General features: G+C 55.8%; 1 protein-coding gene and 1 pseudogene across 1 annotated transcript; one reads left to right on the plus strand and one right to left on the minus strand.

The window, feature by feature from the left end:
• Nucleotides 1–3,026: 3,026 nt before the first annotated feature.
• Nucleotides 3,027–4,033, minus strand: LOC139182291 (histone-lysine N-methyltransferase SETMAR-like; annotated as a pseudogene).
• Nucleotides 4,034–7,044: 3,011 nt separating this feature from the next.
• SNORC (secondary ossification center associated regulator of chondrocyte maturation) lies at nucleotides 7,045–14,988 on the plus strand. The gene is made up of 3 exons (XM_070781331.1): nucleotides 7,045–7,284; nucleotides 14,083–14,265; nucleotides 14,844–14,988. The coding sequence occupies exons 1-3, from the start codon at nucleotides 7,056–7,058 to the stop codon at nucleotides 14,951–14,953; spliced, it is 522 nt and encodes a 173-aa protein (XP_070637432.1). The 5' UTR covers nucleotides 7,045–7,055; the 3' UTR covers nucleotides 14,954–14,988.
• The last annotated feature ends 1,304 nt before the right edge of the window (nucleotides 14,989–16,292 follow it).

A 16,292-nucleotide genomic window follows, 5' to 3' on the forward strand; every position in this document is an offset into this window, starting at 1 on the left:
TGGTGTCAATTTGTTCATCTCCCCCACAGATTCTGTAAACTGGTAGGTCTAGAAACTTGACTAGCTTCAGATTCTCCTCTCCCCCTCCAAGAATAGTTAATTGGCATTCATCCTGTGGTATCACAGGCAGCATTGTCTGGTCGTCCCATTTTTACTTATGTCAGATTTCATCAGTTAGTCCTGTTGCTATGATCCATTATAAATTTCTGTTGGTCTCTTGTGTACCAGTTTTAACATTCATTGATGATCATTGCCTAGGTCTATTATTTCATCAGTTGTTGAAATAAACTGATTCTTTTTGAGGAGGGGGGGAACTTTTATTTTGAATAATTTCACACTTAAAACTTGTAAGAACAGTAGAAAGAACTCCCACATATCTTTCATCCAGATTCTCCAGTTGCCAACATTTACCCACACCTCTAGAGCTACACCCTCAGTAATGACTCTTGGTAACTGTATTTTACGAATCATTTGAAAGCAAACTTGTAGACGTTATGTCCCTTACCCCTAAACATTTCAGACTGTGTTTCCCTGAAACAAGGACATTTTGTTACATAACCACAATACAATGGTTAAAATTAGGAAATAGAGTACTTGATACTGTTAATATCAAGAATTCCTTCGTATTTCACCAATTGCTCTGCTAATTTCTTCTGTAAGGAAAAATATGAAAAGGTCAGGATGCCATCGTGGTTGGTTTTTGTGTTTAGATGTCATATTTCTTGGTGGTGGTTTAGTAGGTAAGTCATGTCTGACTTTTGACCCCATGGACTGTAGCCCACCAGGCTCCTCTGTCCATGGGACTTCATTTCTTGAGTCTCCTCTAATCTGGAACAGTTTCTTTCATACCTTGGAATTTTTTAAGGGACAATTATTTTGTAGAATGCACTTAAATTTCATTTGGTACTTTCTCATGATTTAATTCATATTATGCAATTGGGCAGTATTACAACAGAAATGATATTATATCTGTCCTTGATGTATTGTATCAGGAGATACCTGATGGCAGTTTGAACCATTCCTTGTGATGGTAACTTTAATTACTTAAAGATGATATCTTCCGGGTTTCTCCACTGTAGTGAGTTTTCTCTTTATGGGAGATACTTGGAACCTAAAGATCCAGTTCTCATCAGACTTTGATCCACTAGATTTAGCAGTCATTGGTGATTCTCGGCTTGAACAACTAGTGCTCACCAAGCTTTCTTGTAATTTATTAGCATTGGACATGAATTTGAGTAAACTCCGGGAATTGGTGATGGACAGGGAGGCCTAATGTGCTGCAGTCCATGGGGTCACAAAGAGTTGGACACGACTGAGGGACTGAACTGACTAACATTCTACTATAAGGAAGAACTTTACACACACACACACGCACACACGCACACTGTAGGGTATAATCTGACATTATTTCTTGTGCACGAGTCGCCCGTTTGGAGCCCCTCCAAGCTGACTTTGGTGTCCTTTTGCCACGTCCCTATCATCCTTTGAGCTCTTTTTTACTTTGGCATGAGATATTCTAGGCTCCTCACTTAACGTCTCTAGATTTGGAATTAGCTGTTTCTCTAAGGAGCCTGCTGCTTCTGTGGGGGAGGCCTGAGGACTTGTGGGTGGAAGATTCTCCGATTCGAGTCTATCCAAATACCGCCATTCCAGATCTCAAGGGCTCACTCATTCCCAATCAGTACCATGAATTTCACCTGGAAAAACTGACACAGTTGTGAATTCAGGATTGTGATGCTGCAAGCCACACAAATTCAGGGCCTGGTCTGCTGCCAATTAAGCTCTGTATCTACAAGAAATAAGAGAGTTATAAAAGATTGTCATAGAAGTGCTCCAGGTATTTGATCATGCCTTGACCTTCAAATTGAAAGCCATGAGCTTTTCTTTAAGCACCCAAGGTAGTAAAAAGTAGCCAGTTCACTTCGTTATCCTCTTGATCATCATGACTAAAGAGCATCTACCTGGTCCTTCAAGCCTCGTCTTGAATAGGCGCTTCATGCTAAACAGCCCCAGGTCTTAATATAGGGTATGCCGTGTGTTATCAGATCTCGTTTTCCACTGGCAGTGAGCTCAAGCTCAAATAGGGTGGCAAGTCAAATTGGGAAGCATATCTGTAAGGGTCAGTTTCTGGGGAACCACTTCAAGTGCCAAGCACTGTATTGGTCAGAGTCTGACAAGGACACAGAGTTCACTGTAGGTATTTCAAACAGAAGAGACTTAATGGAGGAATTTGTCACAAAGATGTTGAACGGACTGAAGGAACGAAAGAGGGAAGGCAAGGCAACCCAAATTAGTCACTCAGCTCAGAAACTGACACCCGCCTGGGCTGGAGGAGCAGAAAGAACGATCACAGGCCAGAGCACTGTCCACTAAGGGCCTGAATGCGGCCGCCTGCCAAGGATCCTGGAGCCAGCGCTTCCAGGCTTCCGAGGCTTCCGAGGCTACCCCTGCAGTCCTCAGCACCTGTGTGCTACTGACGTCTCTGCAGCCACTGCTGCTGCCGCCAGAGACACTCTGAGAAATCTGAATCAGATAGAGTCACTTCTCTGCTCCCATCTTTTAGCTCCCACCAGTGCCTCCACTGGAGCTGCTCACAGGGAGTCAGCTGGCAAGAATCTCAGGAGTGTGATCTGGGGACCTGGCTCTGCTATAGGGCATAGAAAGGTGCGGACAGGAGATAGAGCAGATGAGCAGCGCAAACGAGTGAGTGAGCAGCTGAGACGGTGGTGGCGGTTTAGTCGCTAAGTCCTGTCTGACTCTTGCGAGCCCACGGATTGTAGCCCACCAGGCTCCTCTGTCCATGGGATTCTCCCGGCAAGAATAGTGGAGTGGGCTGCCATGCCCTCCTCCAGGGGATCTTCCCAACCCAGGGATGGAACCAGTGTCTCCCGTCTCCTGCGGTGGCAGGCAGGTTCTTTACCACTGGTGCCACCTGGGAGCCTCACTGGATTCTATTAGGTTGGTGCAAAAGGAATTGCCATTTCAGGTCCTGGATTTTAAATTATTATAACTAGGCTCAAACTTTATTAATCAAAATAGGAACCATTGCAATCAACATAATTTGGCCAATGAGAAATAAATTTGTTTACTCCTATAGCGAAAAAAAATCCATGCTTCGGGATTCAATGAACTCTTGGAAAGCATTTTCTATGTCCTGCTGGTTGTGGAAGCATTTTCCCTGCAAAAAGTTGTTGAGGCGCTGGAAGAAGTAGTAGTCAGTTGGCGAGAGGTCAGGTGAATATGGCAGATGAGGTAGAACTTTGTAGCCCAATTCATTCAACTTCTGAAATGTTGGTTGTGCGACGTGCTGCCGGGCGTTGTCACAAAGAATTGGGCTCTTTCTGTTGGTCAGTGCTGGCTGCAGGCCTCGCAGTTTTTGGTGCATCTTGTCACTTTGCTGAGCATACCTCTCAGATGTAATGGTTTCACCAGGATTCAGAAAGCTGTAGTGGATCAGACCAGCAGCAGGCCACCAAACAGTGACCATGAGCCTTTTTTTGATGCAATTTTGGGTTTGGGAAGTGCTTTGGAGCTTCTTGGTCTGACCACTGAGCTGGTTGCCACTACTTGTTGTATAAAATCATTGCACATCACAACCCAATCAAAAAATGATTCATTGTTATGTAGAAGATGACACTTCAAACTATTTTTCTGATTCATGGCTGGCTTATGAGGCACCCGTTTATTGAGCTTTTTCACCTTTCCAATTTGCTTCAAATGCTGAATGACCATAGAATGGTCAACGCTGAATTCTTCAGCAACTTGTTGTGAAGTTGTAAGAGGATCAGCTTCCGAAGATTGCTCTCGGTTGATGGCCAGCCATGTCTGATGGCCAGCCACTAGGCTGCTCATCTTCAAGGATCTCATCTCCTTTGCAAAGCTTCTTGAACCACCATTGTACTGTACATTCATTAGCAGTTTCTGGGCCAAATGTGTTGCTGATGTTGTGAGTTGTCTCTGCTGCTTTGTGACCCATTTTGAATGAGAATAAGAAAATTGCTCGAATTTGCTTTTTGCCTAACATCATTTCCATAGTCTAAAATACAAATAAAATAAACAAGTAATAATTCATTAGCAAAAAACATAAAGCAAGAAATTTGTATTAAAATGATGTATAACATACCCACATTTATTTAAGAATGTATTCCCATATCAGATGGCAATGTTCAACAATGCAAAACTGCAATTACTTTTGCACCAATGCATGTTCTAACCAGTCCTTGCTATCTGGGACTTAAGAGTCACAGAGTAAGGACAGACAGCCAATGGACACTTCATTTAAAGGCACCATTACATATGTCTGACAAAGGATTTTTATCTGGGTGCACACACCAAAAAAAAAAACAACCCTAAAAATAAATTCAAAGTGAGAGGCCTCCCTAATAAATATACAGCACCCCCCCAAAAAAAATTGAACAGCTCTTCACAAAGGAATATATTCCGTCCCTGGGATTCTCCAGGCAAGAACACTGGAGTGGGTTGCCATTTCCTCCTCCAATGCATGAGAGTGAAAAATGAAAGTGAAGTTGCTCAGTCATGTCCGACTCTTAGCGACCCCATGGACTGCAGCCTACCAGGCTCCTCCATCCATGGGATTTTCCAGGCAAGAGTACTGGAGTGGGGTGCCATTGCCTTCTCCATGTATTCCTGTGGTCAATAAATATTAATATAAAAATGTATTCAATTTTATTAGTCATGAAAATGCAGCCACACTGAGACACCACAACGTACTTACCAGAACGGCTAGAAATAAAAAGACTGGCAACGCCAGGTATGAGTGAGGGTGTGGGGAACTGGAACGCAGACTGTTGATGAGTCTGAGGACGTGTTGAAAAGTGGCTCGGCAGCCCCTATAGAATCTAAACATTATACTCTAGCCTAGCAATTCTTTTTTTTTTTTTAATTGGAATATAATTGCTTTACAATGTTATGTTAGTTTCTGCTGTACAGGGAAGTGAACCAGCCATATGTATATCCCCTCGCTCTTGAGCCTCCCTCCCACCCAGCTCACTCCCACCCCTCTAGGTCATCACAGAGGCTGAGCTGAGCTCAGTCCCCACTAGCTGTCTAGTTTACACGTGATAGTGTATATATGTCAAATCCAATCTTCCAATTCTATCTTTAGATACGTAACCGAGAAAAATGAGTGTACATGTTCTCCAAAGGTAGGTATGAGAATACCTATAGGAGCCATATTTGTAGAAGTTCAGTCCTGGAAATACTCCAAATTGATATTTTAAAAAATGGATAAAAGAATGGGTAATCTGTGGCAACTGAATTGTTCTGCCGCTCAGTCATGTCCAACTCTTTGCAACCCCAAGGACAGGCGTCCCTGTCCTTCACCATCTCCCAGAGCTTGCTCAAACTCATGTCCATTGCATCGGTGATGCCATATTCAGCAACGGAAAAGAATGAGTCACTGCTCCGTGCAGCAATATGGATGAATCTCACAGAACACTGAACAAAAGCCAGACTTAAGAGCTCACGTCACAGGATTCCACTGATTGGAAAGCTAATCTATGACGAGAGAAGGCAGATCAGCACTCTGAGGGCACTGACAGGCAGGGGCAGGAGGAATCCTGCTCATTCTACATCTCTCTGGGCGGTGTTTACACAGGTGTATATGTGCATGAAAGTCCATCAAGCTGTAAGCATAAAATTTGTGTACTTCACAATATTTAGGTCATTCCTCAAAAAATTGCTGTGGAGACACTGGGTTTCCCTGATAGCTCAGTTGATAAAGAATCCGCCTGCAATGCAGGAGACCCTGGTTCGATTCCTGGGTCAGGAAGATCCCCTGGTGAAGGGAAAGGCTATCCACTCCAGTATTCTGGCCTGGAGAATTCCATGGACTATATAGTCCATGGGGTCGCAAAGCATTGGACATGACTGAGCGACTTCCACTTCACTTCAGAAAATCACCCACCCCCAAAAGTAAGAGACAGCAAAGTTTCACATAAGTATAAATGCTAAGAAGAAACTTAAAGAAGTGTGATGAGTGGGTGGGGGACTGACTGCTCAGAGCTGAGACCTGAGTGGCCATAAGAAGGTAGCTACGTCCTGAGCTGAGAGGCTGCTTGCTGGGAGAGAGGACAGCAAGTGCAGAGGCCCTGAGGCAGGGTGGAGTTTGGTGTGTTGGAGGAACTTCGTCAAGGCCATCAGACTGAACATAAGTCCTTAGTTTGACTTTTTATTCTAAAAGTAGTGGGGAACCATGGAGGGTTTGCTGTAGGAAGGTGTACTTTCTGAGAGATTAGACGTGGGGAGTAAGTGGAAAAGACCGTTGATGCATTTTATGTGGCTGGAACATCTGGAAGGTGGGGAGCTGGAATTTAACTGAGCAGGGTTGGGGAGGCAGCGGCGTCAGGTTTGTTTTGGCAATGCTAAGTTGGAGACGCTCATTAGATGCCCTTGGGGCCTTCCAGGAGGCGGAGGGTGATGGGGCCAGGCCCAGGCTGGACATGGGTGTCATGAACACACGAGTGGTATTTCAAGTCCCAGATACCTGGGAGAACAGAAAGCAGGAAGGAGGGACCCAGGGCGTTTAATGCCGTGGGTTTTTCCGGAGAGAGGAGAGCTGCTAGAAGGCTGGCTGCAAACGGCTTTAGGAGCATGGCTGCACCTAGCTCGGTTGAGCACCCGCTCCCTGCCAGGTGTCAAGAGCCCAGATGTGAGCCGAGCCTGGCCCTGGTCGGTGCTGCCAGCCCACAGTGGCAGTCGCTCAGGCCTGGGCCTTGAGCACTAAAATTCAGATTCCTGGGCTCAGCCATGACCCACTGGGAGAAAGTGCTAGAGCCACTGCATTTATCGGTCACCCTGGGTGTCTTTTGCACGTGGAGGTTTTAGAATCTCTTTCAGTGGCCTAGGTGCATGCGCGTGTGTGTGCATGCGTGTGTGTGTGTGTGTGTGAGAGAGAGAGAAAGAGAGACAGAGAGAGAGAGAGAGAAGGAGGAGAGAGGGAAAGAACGATTTCCTCTTTCCCTCTCTGAGGGTGGGGCTGCTCCAGAGTTCAGGGAAGCAGTCAGCTCTGTGAGCTTGGCTGTGTGTGTGTGTTCATGTGTGGGGGGCGGGCACGGTGTCCCAGGAGGACAGAGTTTGCATTGATGAAAACCCTCCCCAGCCCTTTGATGCCTCGTTCCCTCTGCCCTGAAGTTGAGCAGCTCAGTCCTCGGTGCCTCCCGCCCGCTGGCCACGCTCGCCCCCCGGCCAGGATGGCGTCCTGTCTGGCCCTGCGCATGGTGCTGCTGCTCCTCTGTGGGGTCCTGGCCCCTGCGGTGCTCACAGGTAAGGGTGCTCCCTGCCACCGGCCTCCCGAGGCGAAGAAGCACCTTAAGGCTGGGATCTCTCTGAGGCCCGCCAGGCAAAGCCATTCACCGGGACAGGGTGACCATTTGGGGTGATTCCGGGAAGGGCTCCTCCGGGACACAGGCTGGCAGCTACGCGTTGGAGGCCTCTGGGAGTCGTTCGTCACAGAGACTGTGACCTCTGAAGCAGGACGGTGACTTGGGGAGCAGGGCAAGGGACCTTAGCTGCCCAGGGGAGGTGGGGGCCACTCCAGCACCCTAAAATCTGAAGGAAGGCCTTGAGAATCTGGGTGGGAGTCGGGAGGGGGCACCAGGCACGGGGTAGGCAGCTGACGGTCAGAGGCCCCAGGTGTTAGGTCCGTGGACCTCTGCCATTTACGTTTTGAAGCCCTATAAACCCTTCCCTGCTGGTTTTCTCAAATGTCCTTTGAGAAGGAAGACCCGGGTACTATTTCCATTCTGGGAAAAAAATTCAGGGGGGAGCACAGGACCAGAGACACCTCTGTAAAACCAGGAGGATGCTGGCCCGATGCTACCACACTAAGGCTTGAAAGCGGCCGAGTCTGGGGTCTGGCGAGAAGAGTCCCACCAGCCTCGGAGTGGCGGGTTCCAGGGGACCCAAGCCCCAGTGTGGACACGGCTGTGGGGCCCTGCGCCGGGAGGGGCTGGCCCAGGCCGGCTGCAAAGCCTGAGAGACGAGAGGCACAGGCTTCCCAGGTGGTCTCTGTCCTGGAAGAAAGCCATCTCCTGTGGCCGGGAGGGCTGGGTGTCAGGGCTTCTGTGGGGAGTCCTGGGGCTGGAGAAACCAGTTGGGGGGCCCTGGAGACCCTCTCTGCAGCGTGGGTTTTGGGGGCGTCTGCGGATCTGGGCGTCGTGTGGATATGTGCTGGGGAGAGCCGCGAGAGGAGGTGAGGCCTGGGGTGACTCCCGCAGCCACGCACTCGGGCACAGACCCCGGAGGAAACGGGGTGGAGGGCAGTGAGGATCCTGTGAGCCCCTGGGCTCTCTCCAGAAGCCCTAGAAGCAGCTTGCAGGCTGGCTCTGCTTCTGGTTCTGTCCTCCTCGCTGTTCCTCAGGTGCTCTGCGCCTCTCCCCTTCCGTGTAGCCATGATAACCCCAGGGCCTCTGCCTCCCAGGCGGGAGAGTCTCTGTAGGTCTCCTGGGTGCACAGGCTCGCGGGCGGGGCCAGGCGGCTGGCGGCCCTCAGTACAGGTTGGGAGAACGTGTGGAAACGTCCCCAGCCCCTCTGCTTGGTGCAGGAGAGTCTCGCGGCAGAACCCCCTCCTTGCCTCGCCTGCCTTTGGGTGGGCGAGCCAGGGGCCTGGCGCGGTGCCCAGGGCCCTGGGGAAGTGACCCAAAGTAGGGTGGCATCTTCCGTGGCTCCCGTGGGCCCCACCCACCCCAGTGACATGGCTTCTCCAGCCCGGTGGTCAAAGCGGGTGGAGGCGAAGGTGCTGGTGCCCTGTCTGCCCCTGAGTCTGGGGCCCATGTGGGCAGCTTCTGTCCCATTCCTGGGTGCCCACGCAGCCAAGCTCTTCCAGCCGAGGCTGCCGGCCAGAGGTGCCAGGTTGGACGGGGCGTACACAGCCTGGGCGGGTAGGTTTCCTCTGCCGCCACAGGAATGCCGGGCACAGCCTCGTGGTGGGCGGCGTAGGGACCTCACCTGGCCTCACCTCCCGACTCCCCTGCACGGGTCCTACCCGGGGGCAGGCAGGCCAGCCCCACCCCAGCACCTCTGGGCTCCAGCGGGGCTGCTGCTCCTCCTGCCGTTAGGGGCGAGAGCGTGGTGGGGAGGCTCTTAGCTGCCCCACCCTGGGCTAGAGGCTCAGAGCAGGTGTGCGCCTGGCCCGACAGGCCCCTGGCCCGCTTGCTCGCTGGGCTGGGGTCGGTCCCAAGCAGGGACGCCGGGGTGGCCCCCATGGCTGAGACCCAGGCCTGGCCTGCCACCCTCCCTACTGGTCGCCTGTGGCCACAGCTACTGCGGTGGAGGGAGCAAGCCAGGTTGAACGGGCGGGAGGCCAGGGCCCCGATGAAAAGGCCCTTCATGGCCACACAAAGGCCGTCTGTGAGCTCGGGGCCCAGTGGTCAGGGTGAGCGTTAAACAAACTTATTTACCGAAAGGCAGGGCGGCTGGGGGCAGTGGGGCTGGGGCTGGTGCAGGGAGGGGGAGCCCACAGTGCCCAGGCCTGTGGCAAGGTCAAAAGGCCCCCACTTCTGGCTTCTCCGGTCAGAGCGGCGGAGTCACAGGATGTGCTCACACCAGTCCTTGTCCCCCCATCTTCTATCCTCACGTTGCACCTCCGCCCGCCTTCCACACCTACCCCTCTGGGTCCCAGCCTCCACACCTGCCCTCACACCAGCCCCTCTGCCTGGCACTTCTGGCCCCACCTTCCCCCCTCCTCAGATGGGGCCTGCAGTGGGGAACCCCCCGGAGAAGTGCTCCTGTTCCCGGCTCCCCACAAGGGTAGGTTTGGGGGACAGAGCTGTCTCCCCCGTCACCCCAGTAAACTGAGCAGCCACGGAGGCAAGTAGACAGGGACAGGAAAACGCCCGCCCCCTCTCCCTGGCAGCTGCACCCCCGTGGTGGGAGGGCTGGGGACTCAAGTTCAGGCTGTGGTTCTGGCCCACGTGTGCCTTGGGGATGCCCACCTGGGCTGGCCGGGAGCCTGGGGCCCCGATGAGTCCGTGCAGCCCGGATCAGCCTTGAGGGGGTGGGGGGTCTCCTGTGATGGTCAGTTGTGGCAGGCGCGGAGCCCACAGAGTAGCCAGGGCCATGCTGTCCAGGCCCGAAAGGCCTGGGGTGGGGGGCAGAGGCAGCAGCTTGATGATGGCCTTGACAGCATGGTCACCAACTTGGAGGGCTGGGAGAGGCACAGCCCAACCCCCGTTTCACAGGTCAGGGAGGGCAGGCCAGCGGCTGAGCCAGTCTGCTGTGGTCCCGGGGTGATGGAGCCAGATTTGGACCCAGACCTCTGGTTTGGCTTCCCTGATGGCTCAGAGGTGAAGTGTCTGCCTGCAATGCGGAAGACCTGGTTTCAATCCCTGGGATGGGAAGATCCCCTGGAGAAAAGGAAAGGCTACCCACACCAGTATTCTGGCCTGGAGAATTCCATGGACTGTACAGTCCATGGAGGTCACAGAATCGGACACGACTGAGTGACTTTCACTTTCACTTTGCTTTGATTTGGCTCATAGCTCAGCTGGTAAAGAATCCGCCTGCAATACTGGAGACCCTGTTTCAATTCCTGGGTCGGGAAGATCTGCTGGAGAAGGGATAGGCTACCCACTCCGGTATTGTTGGGCTTCCCTTGTGGCTCAGCTGGTAAAGAATCTGCCTGCAATGCCGGAGACCTGGGTTTGCGAAGATCCCCTGGAGAAGGCAATGCACCCCACTCCAGCACTCTTGCTTGGAAAACTCCATGGATGGAGAAGCCTGGTGTGCTACAGTCCACGGAGCCGCAGAGTCGGACATGACTGAGTGACTTCACTTTCTTTTCTTTCTCTGATTCTGAAGCCAGTGGGGCAGCCCCTCAAGCTTCAGAGACTGGCTGGGTTTTGGAGGGTGTGCGTGTGGCGGGGTGGGTGGGGTGGTGCGTGTATTACGCCTGGGCTGGTGTGTCTGGCAGGAAGGGTCCAAGCTTTTGCAGGGGAGGGACAGACAGGCAGAGGGGCTGGGTGGGCCTCCCAAGTACCTTGCTCAGAGGGCCCCCTTCTCCCCCAGAGATGGCCCCCCAGGCTCTGGCAGAGGGCAGAGGGTGACAGCCAGCTCTTGGGAGAGAGCCCCAGCTCTCCAGGCACTGAGGGGCCTGTCACCCCTCTCCCTTGTGGAGGGCCTTGTGGAGGCTTCCCTGGGCCGGATGCCTGGCATTTAGGGGTGAGCTTTGGCTGGAGGTGGGACAGGGAGGTGCCTGGCTGCTGCTCTGTCTTGGGTGTGTGGTGAGCAAGTTGCAACCGGGGGGCCTGTCCATTTACCTGGGAGACTCGCAGTCTGTGAGCCTTAGACCCCAGGGCCTGCCGAGTGGTGGGTGGCAGATGTTCAGTCGCTCAGTCGTGTCTGACTCTTTGCGACCCCATGGACTGCAGCATGCCAGGCCTCCCTGTCCCTCACTGTCTTCCAGAGTTTGCCCAAAGTTCATGTCCATTGAATCGGTGATGCTATCCAACCTCAGACCCAGGCCTTTCTTTCTGCTCAGCCCTGGGGAGCCCGCGGCAAGCATGCCAAGGGCATGGAGCCCTCCGTAGGCAGGTGGCAGACCTCAGCCCTTCCAGGCAGCGACAAGGGAGGCCTGACAGAGTCACAGGGAAGTCACTGAAGTGGGTTCTGGAGCAGGGTGGCCCCCAGACCCCAGCACTGCAGCTCAGCCGGGGCCCTGGAGAGAGGTGCTTCCACCCACTGAGTGCAGGGACCTTCGACCCCTGGGAGGTCTCCTCGCCAGGGATGTTTCGGAAAAGGGGCCCAGGCCGGGGCAAGCCCTGGGAGCATGATAGTAGTGGTCCCTGCCTGCAAGCCTCGCCTCACCACTGATCCAGCCGAGGCCTGAGAGAGGCAGCCAGGGACAGGGCCTGGGGAGCTGGAGACCCCGTAAGGCTTTATCAAGAAAAGATCTTAAGTTTATAGGAAAGTTACAGGAATAATCCAATCAATTCCAGTAGACTCTTTTGGACTCACCGACCACCAACTTTTTGCCATATTTTCTCGTCTGTCTTCCTGTCTGTCTACTCGCTCACCTAACTGCTGAACCATCTGACAGTTAAGCTACAGACACCGCGCCCATTTGCCCCTAAATACTTCTGAGAACAAGGGTATTCTCTTACACAGCAGAGTCAGTTATCCAAATCAGGACGTGAACAAGGATGCAGTGCTCTTCCCTAAACTGCAGCCCGGCTCACAGTTCACCAGTGGACCCCACAGCGTGCCCTCCAGGAACTCACGCTGCGTGGCGTTGTCACAACTCCTCAGTCTCTACTCCGGAACAGCCCCTCACTCTCTGTCTCTTGCGACCTTAATATTTTTGAAAACCTAGTTATTTGAAGACTGTCCTGGAATTTGGCTTTGGCTGTTCACTCATGATGTGCCCCAAGTGGAAACTGTTGGCAGAAGACCCCTGCAAATACCTTTGTGTCTTCCCAGAGCACCCCCTCTCCAGGAGGTGCTGAGCCTGGAAGCAGGGTGTGGGTCTGGCTTGTCTGTGCCCAGGGCCCGGCGGTGGGGCGGGGCAAGGCTCGGGGTTGGAGGCTCCAAGAGTGAAAGGCGCCTCAGGAACTGGCAGGGAGACCAGTGCTCAGTCCTGTCCGACTCTTTGGCAACCCCATAGACTGTAGCCCACCAGGCTCCTCTGTCCATGGGATTCTCCAGGCAAGAATACTGGAGTGGGTTGCCATTTCCTTCTCCAGGGGATCCTCCCAACCCAGGGATTGAAGCCGGGTCTCTTGCATCTGCTGCACTGGCAAGTGGATTGTTTATCACCAGCACCAGGGCTGTACTGATTGAACCACAACTTCCAGGGAAGTTTCTGCGAAGGCACAACCTGTGACTGAGTTGTCTGAGGCTTCGGTCCCCAGGAGCACTTAACTGCCAATGCCCACCTAAGTTTACCCTTAGACCCGGTCTTCTTGGAAGCAGGGTCACACAGTTCCCTGCTGGTGTCACTGAGATGCTGTCTTGCGATGCCCACTCAGCCCATTCCAGCATCCCTGGATCACACCCAGATCACTCAGCAGCTGGGGTGGGAAGCCTGGAGCCTGGTCTTGAACTTGACTTGGGGTCTGAGAAGGCTGGATGGGCCCAGGGCTGGGGTGTTGCTGTGTAGCTCCTCAGGCTAGGATTCTTGAAGGGGGAGCAAGACTGCGGAGTCTGGGGCCACAGAAGGGTGGAGGTGGGGCTGGAGTTCCCATGCCAGATTCTCATACTGCTCTCTGGGGCCCCTGTGTACCCTGAACCTGCTGACCTACCAGCAGAGGAAGGGTCCTGCAAAAAAAAAAAACACTGCCCAGAGGCTGCCCTGCTGATCCAGCCCCTGCCAGGGTTGGGGTGTGGGGCTCCTGGAGCTTCCCGAACTAGCTCCGCAGACACCCCTGCTCAGCCCTCTGGCCCTGTCCGGTCTGGAGTGAGCAAAGCCCAGGCATCACAGTTTCTCCTCCGGCTACAGAGGCTCTTGTGCTTTAAGCCTCAGACACTGGGGGGGCGTGTAGACGCATGTGAGGGAGCAGGACCCCAGACCTTGGGGCTAGGGTCAGGGAGAAGCAGGGCTGGCCGCCCAGGGGTGGGGGTGGGCCTCTCCTCTCCACCTCCCACGACCGCTGCCCCTCACCACCCGGTGGGCAGAGTCCCTGGTCTCCGGACAGGACACTGCTTTCCTGTCCTGGCGCCCTCTCCAGGGTGAAGGCTGCCCTGTGTGGGGAGAGGACCCCTTAGAAGTATCACTGCCCCCAAGCCCACAGACCCCCAGCAGTTCAGCTGGGGTCCGCAGGCCCTGCTGGGGGGCGTCGTGTCCCCCACTGTTGTTCCCCTCCACGGTCCCTACTGCCCTTTCCTGCGAACCCCCAGTTCTCCCAGCTTTCTCCTGAGGGTGGCCCCCGCCGCCATCAACCTGTCCCGTCCTGGGTGGGAGGCAGCCTGGCCCCAGTAGGGGGTCCAGGGCCACACGTGGGCCGCCCCCGCCCCGCCACGGCCTCCGGCAAAGCACCGCGAAGCGCCCCTTCCCAGTCGTTCAATGGCGGGGACGTCTCGTCTGACCTACCGCCCGGGGACCTACTACACCTGTCCTTGGCCTTGCAGCCGAGGGCCCGCAAGAGCCCGCGCCCACCCTGTGGAACGAGCCCGCCGAGCTGCCGTCGGGAGAAGACCCCGTGGAGAGCACCAGCCCCGCCTGGGAGCCGGCGGTCAGCGGTCCGCCCGCGCCCACCGCCACGCCGAGCCCCGAGGACAGCACCGCGCAGGAGCGCCTGGACCAGGGCGGGGGTACGGCGGGGGCGGGAGGCGGGGAAAGTGGGGCGGAGGCGGGACATTGGGGGGTAAGGGGCGGGGGGCGCGGGCCGGGGGCACAGTGTGCGAGGGCGGGGGGTGGGGGGGAAGGGATGGGGGTAGGGGGAAGGGATGGGGGGCATGAGGAAGGGGCAGTAGGGCAGGGCCGGGGGCAGGGGTGGGGTGCCGGGACTGGGGTGCGGGTGCGGAGGTGGGGATGGGGGTAGGAGTGGGGGGCGGGCCGGGAGGAGGGGTAGGAGGGCGGGGCTGGGAACAGAGGTGGGGTGCGGGTGCGGAGTGCGAGGACCGGGGTGGGTGTGCGAGGGCGGGGGTGGGGGTGCAGAGGTCGGGGGCGGGCCAGGAGGAGGGGTAGGAGGGCGGGGGCGGGACGTCGGGGGTGGGGGGCGGGCCGGGGGGAGAGGTTGGGGGCGGGCCTCTGGCTGATATGGGGACAGGGGTGGGTGTGCGGGGACGTGGGTGCAGGTCGGAATGCGAGGGCGGGTGAGGTGGGGGGGCGGGTGCGGGCGGGCGGCGGGCCTCTGGCTGACCCGGCCCCCTCTCCCCGTCCTCCGCAGGCTCGCTGGGGCCCGGCGCCATCGCCGCCATCGTCATCGCCGCCCTGCTGGCCACCTGCGTGGTGTTGGCGCTCGTGGTGGTCGCGCTGAGAAAGTTCTCCGCCTCCTGAAGCGAATAAAGGGGCCGCGGTGCGGCTCGGCGGCACCCCAGGTGCGCGCCCCCCGAGTCTCCTTGTGTCCGCTCGTGTGTCGGCGAGCGGGGTGGGGATTGCGGGGGTGTCGCCGTGCTCGCGGGGCGCGTGCGGGAGTGCACATGCGCCGGGTCCCCCGCGGGCGTGCAGGTGCGTGCAGGGGCCGTCGGGGTGCGGGAGCGGGCGTGCGGCGCGCTCTGGCCAGAGTCCGGCGGCGGCGGCCCCTGCTCGTCCCCACTCCGGACTGCCCGCCGCCTGCCTCCCACCGACCCCTCCGCGGGTCCGGGAGCGCTGCGAGGGAGCGCGGACCGGCGGGAGGCCCCCAAGGCTGGAGAGGGCAAAGGCCAGCCCCGTACCCACCGCCCTGCTTCTCGCGGCCTCGCTGAGTCCCAGCGGGGTCCGCGTGACTCACGGGCGTTCCCGGCTTCCAATCAGATGATTGGTTTTGTTGGTGGGGGGCATCTTCAGACTCCGGCAGCCGGGGCGCTTGTCTGTGGGGTCTGAGCCCCAGGCCCGCACCCTCCGGACCCCTGGGGACCCCTCGACCCCCAGGAGCGAATGAGACACGCGGTGAAGCCTGGGTGTTGTGGGCCCCTGTCCCCGCTCCCCAACGCAAGCCCCAGACGGCCTCCCTCGCCTGGCCGGGTCGAGCTCCAGGGGACAGTGGCAGAGCTTCTGGCACAGCAGGCAACCCCACGCGGGACGGCTGTTTGTTAGGAAACAAAAAGGGCTTTCAAGCTCGACCCTCCTCATTTCAGCCCTGAACTCTTGGGGGCTGGACCAGAGGCAACACCCAGTCTCCCAGCTTGGCCCTGGCACTGGCTCCCTGGACAGGCCCTCCGCCTCCCATACCTCCCAGGAAGCCTACCTTTTGTGATTTAGAGAGGGATTTGAAATAGTGGCTTACCTGCTCTGGATGCAGCAGGAAAGAAGCTAGAACGGAGTCTTGCAGTGAGGACCCTAAGGCCTGGGGTAGGGGGGCTGTCTGCAAACCCCAGGGATGGTTTAACACTGGGGCCACAAGAGGATTCTTCTGAGTGAGCGCTGGAGAGAGGAGCTAGCCTTCTTCCCTTATTTTTTTCACCATTATTTCTAGCTACCTGCTTGGCCTCGTTGGTTTGTCTGAGTCCCTGACCACACTTGTTCAGGCCAGTTTTCTCCACCTGGATACTCAGATGACCATACGTGGTACCCATTCACACTCCCCAAGACACATCATGGCTTCAAAGTTTCGGCCTATAAAAGACTGTTGCAGTGCTGACCGGTTTTCATGAAACTGTGTACAAATTATTACATGTAACCTCCAGTAGACAAAGCC

The sequence above is a fragment of the Bos indicus genome, chromosome 3 (assembly GCF_029378745.1).
Source record: "Bos indicus isolate NIAB-ARS_2022 breed Sahiwal x Tharparkar chromosome 3, NIAB-ARS_B.indTharparkar_mat_pri_1.0, whole genome shotgun sequence".
Lineage (NCBI taxonomy): Eukaryota > Metazoa > Chordata > Mammalia > Artiodactyla > Bovidae > Bos > Bos indicus.